The sequence below is a fragment of the Rhinopithecus bieti genome, unplaced genomic scaffold, assembly GCF_001698545.2.
Source record: "Rhinopithecus bieti isolate Rb0 unplaced genomic scaffold, ASM169854v2 scaffold_11938, whole genome shotgun sequence".
Taxonomy (NCBI): domain Eukaryota; kingdom Metazoa; phylum Chordata; class Mammalia; order Primates; family Cercopithecidae; genus Rhinopithecus; species Rhinopithecus bieti.
The window spans coordinates 471,492-484,497 of record NW_016806961.1 but is presented as its reverse complement, the minus strand read 5'-3'; the positions used below and the strand labels follow the sequence as shown (position 1 = coordinate 484,497).

Sequence of the window (13,006 nt, the reverse complement as noted above, 5' to 3'; positions counted from 1 at the left end):
TTTTTTTTTTTTTTTTTGAGATGGAGCGTTTGCTCTTGTTGCCCAGGCTAGAGTGCATGGCATGATCTAAGCTCACTGCAACCTCTGCCTCCCAGGTTCAAGCGATTCTCCTGCCTCAGCTCCCGAGTAGCTGGGATTACAGGCATGTGCCACCACACCCAGCTAATTTTTTGTATTTTTAGTAGAGACAGGGCTTCTCCATGTTGGTCAGGCTGGTCCCGAACTCCCAACCTCAAGTAATCTGCCTGCTTCAGCCTCCCAAAGTGCTGGGATTATAGGCGTGAGCCACCGCGCCTGGCTCACAAAATTTTTTTTTAAAGTTAGTTGGGGGCTGGGCACAGTGGCTCACGCCTGTAATCCCAGTACTTTGAGAGGCTGAAGTGGGCAGATCACTTGAGGTCAGGAGTTCGAGACCAGCCTGGCCAACACGGCAAAACTCTGTCTCTACTAAAAAATACAAAACACATTAGCCAGACATGGTGGTGCCTGCCTGTAGTCCCAGCTACTAGGGAGGCTGAAGCACAAGAATCACTTGAACCCAGGAGGAAGAGGGTGCAGTGAGTGAGATCAAGCCACTGAACTCCAGTGGACTCTGTCTCAAAAAAATAAAAATAAAAAAACTTTTTAAAATAATAAAGTGGGCCGGGTGCAGTGGCTCACACCTGTAATCCCAGCACTTTGGGAGGCCGAGGCAGGCAGACCACAAGGTCAGAAGTTCGAGACCAGCCTGACCAACATGGTGAAACTCCCACTCTCTACTAAAAATACAAAAATTAGCCAGGTGTGGTGGCAGGCACCTGTAATCCCAGCTACTCAGGAGGCTGAGCCAGGAGAATCACTTGAGCCTGGAAGGCGGGGGTTGCAGTGAGCCAAGATTGCACCACTGCACTCTAGCCTGGGCAACAGAGTGAGACTCATTCTCTAAATAAATAAATAAATAAATAATAAAGTGAACTGGGTGTGGCAGCACATGCCTATGGTCCCAGCTACTTAAGAGGCTGAGGCGGGAGGGTCCCTTAAGCCCAGGAGTTTGAGGATGCAGTGAGCTATGAGCACACCACTGCATTCCGGCACAGATGACAGTGAGACCCTGTCTCTAAAATAATAGAAACAGTCGGCCAGGCGCGGTGGCTCATGCCTGTAATCCCAGCACTTTGGGAGGCCGAGGCGGGTGAATCACGAGGTCAGGAGATGGAGACCATCCTGGCTAACATGGTGAAACCCCATCTCTACTAAAAATACAAAAAAATTAGCCGGGTGTGGTGGTGGGCACCTGTAGTCCCAGCTACTTGGGAGGCTGAGGCAGGCAAATGGTGTGAACCTGGGAGGCGGAGCTTGCAGTGAGCTGAGATTGTGCCACCACACTCCAGCCTGGGCGACAGAGCAAGACTCCGTCTCTAAATAAATAAATAAATAGTCTCTGAGGACCCCTTCCAGCTGTCAGAGAACCTGGGTGGGTGTGCGGGCCTCTCCCAGGAGAGGCCTCGGACTTGTCTGCAGAACAGCATCCCTCCCTCCTCTCGGGCGCTTCTTTTCCTTTGCTCCTTGTGCTGGCTTCTCTCCTCTCATGCCCTTAAATTCCAAATGGCTCAGTTAAGGACCCTACTTTTCTTTTCTATGCATCCTCTTAAGGAATGAATAGGCGGCTTTAGTTAGCGCCTGTATGTGTATAATTTCATAAGCCCCCAGCCCACACTTCCACACGGTCATTTCAGGCCATTCGCCTGGAGGAAGGCATACCTATTTGAATGTCTCTATTGTTTGCCTGCCATGTGGTCTATCGGATTCTTTTCTTTTTACATGCACTATTTCCCGTCAAAAACATAAGCATCACAAGGTCAGGGCTACACGTAATGTCTCTTCCCCAGGACCTAGAAACATACCAGATACAGCAGATGCTCAGGTAGTGTGAACTGAGGAGACACAGTTCTTTCTCAGGAGCTGGGAGGCTGAGTGAGCATCTTCCACTCCTCTCTTCCAAATTATCTGCCATGTCCTGTCACTTTTCCTTTCTATTATGTTGCTCACATTTTATTGCTAAACAGAGAAGCCACTCTCAGATCCTGACAAGCAGCTTCCTGCCCTCCACCGCTTCTCTGATTGGAGGGCACATAAAGTCACTGAAGTCCACAGGGCCAGACTCTGATCCCAACCTCCTTCTTCCAGAGGCCTAAATAATCCCCAACAGCCTCACAAAGTAAACTGCAATTCAAAACTGGTTCTTGGGGAATGGGGAGGTATTGTATAACAGATAGAGAGTTTCTGTTTGGGATCGAAAAGTTCTAGAAATGGATAGTGGTCATGGTTGTACAACATCATGAATGCACTGAATACCACTCAGTTGCACATTTAAAAATGGTTAAAATGGTACACTTTATGTTATATATATTTTACCACAATTTTTTAAAAAAAGGTTCTTGAGTTTCCCACCCATTTCCCCCTCCCCACCCAAATGTCCTCATTTCGCCATTTCCCAGTCTGTTCTGAACCACTGAACACACACACACACCCACACACACACACTTGCATAGCATTCTAGTACTCCAGAATGTCACACTTCTACCCAACATGTTCTCATCACTTCTCTCTGCCCAGAACCTACATTTCCCCCCATCAGTGAGAACTGTCCCTAACTGTCCCTTGCTCACCCACAACATCTCCCCTCACATCGTCGTTAATTAATTTGCTAATTGCTCTCCCGCTTCTGTGATACTTTCGCTGGTAAGCACCTGCTTTATACATTTGCATTTTTCCTCCACTTTTCAAGGTTGTTTTTAAACCCTGAAAATAACAGCCATGGGACTTCTATTCCTTTTGCAAGCTTCCTGCAAAGCTGGGTACATTATCAGACATATCATGTGCACTAAAATGTCTGTAAGTAATAAATTACTCTCTGAATTCCAAGGCTGATGGCCATCTCTCTAAAACACAGCAAATGAATCAATGTCGAGAGACAGTAGCCTTGTTTAAAAGAAAGAAAAGTACCACAACAAAAAAGATAACGTTCTACCTGCTCTCAAACAAGCAACTCCCTAGCCACATAACAAAGAATTTTATTTGATTTCTTCAAAGGCCTGTTTTAAAACCAAATCCATATGCCCACAACACAAATATCTAAAGCGTGTACAAAAGCAATGCGATTCACCCCACCGTATGTATATCCTGAGTCCCCAGCTAGCGGTCATAAAAGATCATCTTAAATTCATTAGTTAAAAGGCCAACTTGGTACTGAAATAAATCACAACTATAGAAACATGATACATCAAGAGGAATTTGTGAGCCTTCAAAATTAGCCAACATCAGTTCAAGAAGATGAGCTAAGAACACAAGAGACCTTTTTGCCCCAAGCATCATTAAATATAGTCACAGAGGAAAACGTGCTCGATCCTAGACGCCAGTGCAGCAGATTATCGTCTTTGCAATGAACACTCCGGTACAGAAAGTGGAAAAGCATGATGTTAAAATCCTCCTACCTGCTCCTGGGCCAATAAAGCCTTCTTCTTCATCACTTTCATAGCATGGATGTCCCCGGTTGCCTTCTCTCTCACCACCTGCACTTCAGCAAAGTGACCACAACCTACAAGACTTCTGACTTCAAAGTCCTTTGCTGAAGGCTGGAGCTCCTGTAACTCAGCTATGGTGTCGGAATCTGCAAAAGATGCAAGAGTTATCCCCAGGTAAATAAAGCATGCAAATATATGCATCTTTATGAAAGAAAAAAAAAAAGAAAATAGCGTTCGGATAGCTTCCCTCACTGTCAAAGACATTCACTTTCTCATCCATCATGAATAATTATAAAATCAGTACAAAAGTGTTTTTATATGTTAAGTTAAAATTAAGGGCTCCAGAAATTCCAAAGTACAGTTTCCATGGCAGCTACAATTTGAATCCCATAGACTCAGAAAACAGGGAGAGAAGATACAAATTATGTTTTCCTTCTTCCTCTCTGAAGGCTGCAGGGCAGTGTTTGGTCAAGCATGCTTATCAGCATTTAGACTGGTTTACAGTGTGACATAGTCAACAAGAGTCTAATTTAGACCAACTTGGGACCTGGCTTCCAGGTCATTCCATTCTAACTACATGTGCTTAGTTTTATCCCACTAGCCCAAGGTTCATCTTCCTTGGATTGTATCAGTAATGCCTTCGTAGATTTAATATGTGGCAGTGCTTAAAGGGGCAGAGGGGGCCAGGCATGGTGGCTGACACCTGTAATCCCAACACTTTGGGAGGCCTAGGCAGGTGGATCACTGGAGGTCAGGAGTTCAAGACCAGCCTGGCCAACATGGTGAAACCCCATCTCTACTAAAAATACAAAAATTAGCCAGGTGTGGTGGTGCATGCCTGTAATTCCAGCTGCTCGGGAGGCTGAGGCACAAGAAACACTTGAACCTGGGAGGCAGAGGATGCAATGAGCTGAGATCGTGTCACTGCACTCCAATCTGGGTGACAGAGCAAGACTCCGTTTCAAAAAAAAAAAAAGCATGGAGGCCGGGCGCGGTGGTTCACGCCTGTAATCCCAGCACTTTGGGAGGTTGAGGTGGGCGGATCACGAGGTCAGGAGATCAAGACCATCCTGGCTAACATGGTGAAACCCCATCTCTACTAAAAAAATAAGCCGGGTGTGGTGGTGGGCACCTGTACTCCCAGCCACTCGGGAGGCTGAGGCAGGAGGATGGTGTGAACCCAGGAGGCAGAGCTTGCAGTGAGCTGAGATCACGCCACTGCACTCCAGCCTGGGCGACAGAGCAAGACTCCATCTCCAAAAATAAATAAATAAATAAAAATGAAAAAAAAAAAGGGCGTGGTAGGCAGAAGGGCTTAGCACTCAGAGAACCAAATGGGGCCCTGACATCTGCTCTGCAGGGCTAACATGCCACATGTCCAAATGGATTTGCAACTATCTTTTTCTTACCATACAGTCTCATTCTTTTTCCAAGTCTAATCTTTCAGTCAGAGATCCTCAACGTATAAAGTATGGACTAAATGGACAGCAGATTTGGAATCTAACATGTTTATTAACACTCTAGATACAATGATCTGATTCATCGCTAGATGTGCGATGACCCTAATGACCTGCAGGAATGAAGGGGAGCAGCAGTGGCTGACCCAAAAATTTAATCCTGCACATTACAAGGGAACAGCATCATATACAGGCATTACACAACATGGGCAGACAAGCAATTCTTATAATCAAAATTACCCTGGAGAATCCGGCAGAATGATGCCACACTAAAGACCAAGGGACTGTCTTAAAATCCCAAACACACATGGAATCTTCTGGGAACTGGAAGGGATGGCCATTTCAATGGCTGGGCAGCAGATAAGGTTAGCAGCTACATTCTAGAGTCATACTCAGCCCTGCAAGTGGCTCACCCAACGAGACGGACTTGGTCCATCAAAGGGAAAAGCCATTTCATACCACAGTCAGTGAGTGGCATTTTAATGAGTTGGCCAATGTCATTTTTTTCATTTTCTTTTTTTTTTTTAAGAGACACAATTGGCCGGGCATAGTAGCTCACACCTGTAATCCCAACACTTTGGGAGGCCAAGGTGGGTGGATCACCTGAGGTCAGGAGTTCAACATGGTGAAACCCCCATCTCTACTAACAATACAAAAATTAGCTGCGCACGAGTGGCTGCTTGCAATCCCAACTGCTCAGGAGGCTGAGGCAGGAGAATCACTTGAACTTGGGAGGTGCAGGTTGCAGTGAGCAGAGATCGCACCACTGCACTTCAGCTTGGGTGACAGAGTGAGACTCCATCTAAAAAAAAAAAAAAAGAACATGATCTTGCTCTGTTGCCCAGCCTGGAATGCAGTGGTGAAATCATAGAATCATAGCTCACTGCAGCCTCGAACTCTTGGACTCAAGGGATCCTCACCCACCTCCTTCTCCCGAGTAGCTGGGACTATAGGTGCACACCACCATATGTACAGGTAGGGTCTCATTATGTTGCCCAGGCTGGTCTCAAACTCCTGGACTAAAGCAATCCTCCCAACTTGGCTTCCCAAAGCACTAGGATTACAGGCATGAACTATCACACTCAGCCTGCAACTGTAACTGGTCTTGTCCACCCTCTTCCTTTGTTGCACGGGTGGAGTTGAAATCTCTTGGGTCAAAGGCATGTATAATGAGTGCCACGGTATTAGAGTCTTCTCAGCCACAGACCCCACCCCTCACTTCAGCAGTCATCCTGAATACACCTTCCCTTGGTCCCTTGGGGAACCAGGCAAGAGTGGTGGGTGGATCCACACGAAGTCGTGACCACTGTAAAAAACAAATCTAGGGCACCTACATGGGGAACGCCATGAAGAAGCAAAATTAAAAGCTATACAGTATTTTCCTTTTGCCCTGACAATGCTGTAACAAGCCCGTCTTCCTTCCCTGTCTCTTTCCAAGTTTCTTCCAGATCAAGTATTTGAGTTTTGAATTATAATTCCCCAAAAACTTGCTGGACTGAACTGGATTTTCTTATTGCTCATACACAAAGTCAATCTCTCCTAATTCTTCATTATGCCTTGGATTGTTTACAAAGTTGCTTACAGTGGTGTCCAACTTAATAACTGGGTCTGTCACTGGCGACCACCAGGTATCTCAACTGCACAAGGAGACAGACCACGTTGCTTTGCAGGCAAAACCACGACAATACTATCTTGGAATTCTGAGAAGCCATTTCAAATCTCCATTTCTTTATCTAAAGACTTTTGGATTATTAAGGCAAACATATGAGAGGCTACATTCAAGCCTATGATTACTAAAAAAAAAAAAAAAAAAAAAAAAGACCAGTACAATGGCTCAGGCCTGTAATCCTAGCACTTTGGGAAGCCCAGGTGGGTGCATCACCTGAGGTCAGGAGTTCGAGATCAACCTGGCCAACATGGTGAAACCCCATCTCTACTAAATACAAAAATTAGCTGGGTGTGGTGGCACATGCCTATAATCCCAGCTAGTCGGGAGGCTGAGGCATAAGAATCACTTGAACCAGGGAGACAGAGGTTGTGATGAGCTGAGATCGAGCCACTGCACTCCAGCCTGAGGGATACAGTGAGACTTTTTCTCCAAAAAAAAAAAAAAAAGAACTTCACAACTTCTCTCTATACCAGCTACTTCTGTGACCCTAAAACTGTCACATCACTCTTCACCCCTGTGCACTTTTAGCTGCGTTATCTAAGGGCCCAGTGGGCATTGAATATTGAGGTACTAAGGTAGAGATAAGGACCCAAAGCACTGTGAAAATGCAGTCATAGAGCCAGGCGCCATGGTTCACGCCTGTAATCCCAGCACTTTGGGAGGCTGAGGCGGGTGGATTACCTGAGGTCAGGAGTTCAAGACCATCCTGGCTAACATGGTGAAACCCCATCTCTACGGAAAATACAAAAAATTAGCCAGGTGTGGTGGTGCATGCCTGTAATCCCAGCTACTTAGGAGGCTGAGGCGGGAGAATCGCTTGAACCCGGGAGGCAGTGAGCTGAGATCGCGCCATTGCACTCCAGCCTAGGCAACAAGAGCGAAACTCTGACTCCATCTCAAAAAAAAAAAAAAAAGAAAAGAAAAGAAAATGCAATCAGAGAATAACTTTGTCAGATATCATCTGGACCCAAGAGCAAAAGTCAACATAGCGGGGTGTATTGCTTCCTTTTTTGGAACATGGTAATTCAACCTTTCAATTTCTAGGAATCATCCATTGTCTACAGAAATACTTGCACATGTGCTCAAAAAGATGTATACAAAGATGTGCACAATGAAAACTGTTGTAACAAAAAAATAATCAGAAACCACCTAAACGTTTATCAAGAGGAAAGTTGAAACAGTCTACAAGTCTGCCCATAACAAGATGGCTCAGTCTCCATTAGAACACATATTCCTTACAGGCAGGGAGTTTTCTCTGGTTTAAACAAACCAGGACGAGAGGAGGGAGACAATTTGAAAAATATAACTATTTGAAAAAATAACGTTTGTTTGTTTGTTTGTTTCTGGGATGCAGTCTCACTCTGTCACCCTGGCTGTAGTGCAGTGGCATAGTCTTGGCTCACTGCAACCTCCGCCTCCAGGGTTCAAGCAGTTCTCACGCTTTGGTCTCCCGAGTAGCTGGAACTACAGGTGCCCACCGCACCCGGCTAATTTTTGTATTTTTAGGAGACTGGGTTTCACCATTTTGGCCAGGCTGGTCTCAAACTCCTGACCTCAAGTACTACACCCGCCTCGGGCTCCCAAAGTGCCAGGATTACAGGCGTGAGCCACCACACCTGGCCACCTTGGGGTATGTTTTTAAATTTCCATAATAAATATTTTTAAGGCACACACAAAATTGGAATACTATACAGCAATCTGTTGGTAGTGATTATCTCAGGTAAGATTTGGAGGGATTTTTCTCTATGTATGTGATGTGCTATAATCGAAATGTTTGTGCCCCTTGCCCCCGCAAAATTCATGTTGAAACGTAATCCCCAGTGTAATACTATTACGAGGTAGGACTTTTAGGGGCTGGCCACAGAGGCTCACACCTGTAATCCCAGCATTTTGGGCAGATCACTTGAGGTCAGGAGTTCAAGACCAGACTGGCTAACATGGTGAAACCGCTACTCTACTAAAAATACAAAAAAATTAGCCGGGCGTGGTGGCAGGCACCTGTAATCCCAGCTACTCGGGAGGTTGAGGCAGGAGCATCACCTGAACCTGGGAGGCGGAGGTTGCAGTGAGCCAAGACTGCACCACTGCACTCCAGCCTGGGTGACAGACCAAGACTCCGTCTCAAAAAAAAAAAAAAAAGAGGTAGGACTTTTAGGGAAGTGGTTAAATCATGAGGGCTCCATCCCCATGAATGGGATTAGTCCCCTTAAAAAAGAGGCTGACACTGGGTCGGGCGCAGTGACTCACACCTGTAATCCCAGCACTTTGGGAGGACAAGGCAGGCGGATCACAAGGTCAGGAGTTGGAGACCAGCGTGGCCAGCATAGTGAAACCCTGTCTCTACTAAAATAGAAAAATTAGCCTGGCATGGTGGTGCACACCTGTAGTCCCAGCTACTCAGGAAGCTAGGGCAAGAGAATCACTTGAACCAGGAAGGCAGAGGTTGCAGTGAGCAAAGACCCCGCCACTGCACTCCAGCCTGGGCGACAGAGCAAGACTCTGTATCAAAAAAAAAAAAAAAAAAAGGCTGCCATTATACTTAACAAACTAATGCAGGAACAGAAAACCAAATACCACATGTTCTCACATATAAATGAGAGCTAAAGGATGAGAACACAAGGACACAAAGAAGGGAACAACAGACACTGGAGCCTAGTAGAGGACAGAGGAAGGGAAGAGGGAGACAATCTGAAAAAATAACTATTGGTTACTAGGCTTAGTACCTGGGTGACAAAATAATCTATAACAAACCCCAAGACAAGTTTACCTACATAACAAACCTGTACATTTACCTGTGAACCTAAAATAAAAGGTTTTTTGCTTTCTGTTTGCTTGTTTGTTTTTGAGACAGAGTCTCACTCTGCTGCCAGGCTACAGTGCAGTGGCACAATCTTGGCTCACTGCAACCTCCGCCTCCCAGGTTCAAGCAATTCTCCTGCCTCAGCCTCCTGAGTAGCTGGGACTATAGGTGCGTGCCACCACACCTGGCGAATTTTTGTATTTTTAGTATAGAGACAAGGTTTCACCATGCTGGCCAGGATGATCTCGATCTCTTGACCTCGTGATCCGCCCTCCTTGACCTCCCAAAGTGCTGGGATTACAGGCGTGAGCCACCACGCCAGGCCAAAAGTTTTAAATATTAAAAAAAAAAAACAAAAAAACAGGCTGAAGGAATCGTGTTTGCCCCTTCTGCCAGGTGAAGATGCAGCAAGAAGGCACCATCTTTGAAGCGGGGAGCCATCACCAGACACCAGAATCGCCAGTGCCTTGATCTTGGACTTCCCAGTCTTCACAACTGCGAGCAATGAATTTCTATTGTTTATAAATTACCAAGTCTAAGGTATCTACTATCACAGCCCAAACAGACTCAGATACACATTTAACTTTCTATATTTAACATTGTATTACATATTATGTTTGCAATAAGGAAGAAAAAAAACCAACTTTTCAAAATTTATCATTTGCCATTAGAACTAAAGCTATAAATATATTGAAGGTGTTATCTATAGTGGATATAGCTGAAACGGTAGTAATTCAGCTACTGTCAAATTGCCAGTAACAGCCCAACTTTGACAATTATCAACACTTTTCTGTGTAAGTTTTTTTGTTGTGGTGGTGGTTTTGGATTTTTTTTTTTTTGAAGGGGGTGTTGTTTTGTGTTTTGAGACAGGGTCTCACTCTGTCACCCAGGCTGGGCACAATCTTGGCTCACTGCAACTTGGTACAGGCTCACTGCAACCTGGCACTCTGTCACCCAGGCTGGGCACAATCTTGGCTCACTGCAACCTCCACCTCCCGGCTTCAAGCAATCCTCCAGCCTCAGCCTCCCAAGTAGCTGGGACCACAGACGTGTGCCCCCATGCCCCGGCTAATTTTTGCATTTTGTTGTACAGACAGGGTTTCACCATGTTGCCCAGGTTGGTCTCGAACTCCAGAGCTCAAAGATCCGCCCACCTCGGTCTCCCAAAGTGCTGGGATTACAAGCATGAGCCACTGCACCTGGCCTCTGTGCAAGTTGTAATATCACACTGCTGTATATTTTTTACAAAAATTATCTGGTACTGTGCTTAATGTTTGACATTTATTTTGTTCACTGAGCAATATACTCATTCAACAAGTATTTATTAAGTACTTAACATATGCCAGACACTATTTTAGGTACTGGGGATGTAAGAGAAATTAAGAAAGACAAAAATCCCTTCCCTGGTTCCCAGATGCTCGTTCCCTTCCCTTCCCTTCCCTCTGTTGGCCCAAGGCTAGGGGTACTTCTGCTGGAGACATCCTTCAGAGCTACTCTCTGTTCTATTTTCTCTAACAGTCCCCAAAGAAAATCTCCATCCCTATAGGAAGATTCAAAAAACCTGGGCAGAAGCAGCTGATGGACCCTTCTCTACATGGAAAAACAAAGCTTCCATTCCAAAACAGACACTCAAAAAAGGGAGGAAAAAAAACATAATGTAATCACCCATTTTCAATCATGGCCTCTTAACCACTCCCCAGGAAACCTCTTCAAACATATGAAACATTTCCCTGGAAGAGGGTTCTATTAGAAAAAAATCTACATTCCACTAAACCAAGTCTTCTGATCACTAAATGGTTCTAGATAATTCACTGCTGTTAAGTAACCAGAGGACAGCCTCAAGACTAATGAAGGTACCTGCAGATGGCTCAGTAAGCTAGCCTCGTCGCATAATTTCCTTCCCCTCCCACTCCCTACTTATAAATTTAAATATTCAAAAAAGAAGGCGGGAGCTTATTCAAACAAAAACAGAATGATGAACAAATATCTCAAGTACATTTTGAAGATACACATTTTAAATGTTGTTGAGGTTTAGAGTTATGATTACTGGGTACCATTTATTGTCTCCTATGGGACAGGCAACATGACAAGTCTGGTCTGTGCATTAACTCATTCAATCCCAACACAGCCTCACTAGATGTACATTATTCCCACCGGGTGCAGTGGCTCATGCCCATAATTCCAGCACTTTTGGAGGCTAAAGCAGGTGGATCACTTGAAGTCAGGAGTTTGAGACCAGCCTGGCCAACACGGCAAAACCCCATCTCTACTAAAAATAAAAAAACTAGCTGAGTGTGGTGGTGCACCCCTGTAGTCCCAGCTACTCAGGAGGCTGAGGCAGGAGAATCACTTGAACCCGGGATGTGGAGATTGCAGTGAGCTGAGATTGTGCCACTGTACTCCAGCCTGGGCAACAGAGCAAGACTCCAAAAAAAGGATATACATTATTCTCGTTTTGCAGATGAGAAAACTGAGAACAAAGTACATGTAAAATACCGAAGGGCACTATAGTGAACATATACTGATTCTTTTCTACTCAGCATCCCCGGCTCCTTTGCATAACCACGCATCCCCCATTCCATGAGGTCCTGGTAATCATACTGCCCTGACCCCTTTGGGCACTCCAACAAAACCGATCACAATACTTCACCTCCAGGGAGGCAAATGACCCAAAGCAGAGCCAAATTAGAATCTTCCCTGGGATTGTACTAACCTAGATAAGGGAAGATAACCACTGGGCAGGGTGTGGTAGCCAGTCTCCAAAAATAGCACCCAATACCCCAGTCCTCTTGGGATTCATGCCCTTGTGTAGTTTCCTCTCAGGTGGAATTTGAGCGGCCCCAGAGCATGCATCAAACAATAGAATGCAGCCAAAGAGATCCTATGTTCCTCCTAGGATAACCCCTAAGAAAGCCTGGCAGCTTCCACTTTTGTGTTTTGGAAACCCTGAGCTACCGTCGAAGCTGTCCTACTAGAAAGACCATGTAGCTCAGAGGTCAGCAAGCCTTTTCGAAATGGGCCGAACAGGAATTATTTTGGGCTTTGTAGGCCATTTGATCTCTATCACAACTACTCAAATGCTGTTGTGGGCTGGGCACAGTGGCTCATGCCTGTAATCCAAGCATTTTGGGAGGCCAAGGTGGGAGGATTTCTTGAGGCCAGGAGTTCAAGACCAGCCTAAGCAATCTCGCAAGATCCCATCTCTGCATAAAATTTAAAAATTAGCCATTAACGGTGGCATGCGCCTGTAGTTCTAGCTACTGAGGAGGCTGAGACAGGAGGATTGCCTGAGCCCAGGAGTTGGAGGCTGCAGTGAGCTATGATTGTGCTGCTGCACTCCAGCCAGAGTGAGACTTTGTCTCTAAAACAATAAATAAGGCCGGGCGCGGTGGCTCAAGCCTGTAATCCCAGCACTTTGGGAGGCCGAGACGGGCGGATCACGAGGTCAGGAGATCGAGACCATCCTGGCTAACACGGTGAAACCCCGTCTCTACTAAAAATACAAAAAACTAGCCGGGCGAGGTGGCGGGCGCCTGTAGTCCCAGCTACTCGGGAGGCTGAGGCAGGAGAATGGCGT

The 13,006-nt window shown here is 45.6% G+C and overlaps 1 protein-coding gene across 1 annotated transcript in view; it reads right to left on the bottom strand.

Moving 5' to 3' along the window:
• Positions 1 to 13,006, bottom strand: part of CIT (citron rho-interacting serine/threonine kinase) — a 203,630-nt gene that overhangs the window by 180,056 nt on the left and 10,568 nt on the right. Inside the window, exon 4 of the mRNA XM_017879082.1 lies at positions 3,474 to 3,649. Coding sequence (XP_017734571.1) covers positions 3,474 to 3,649 — 176 coding nt within the window. The remainder of the gene's footprint in view (positions 1 to 3,473; positions 3,650 to 13,006) is intronic.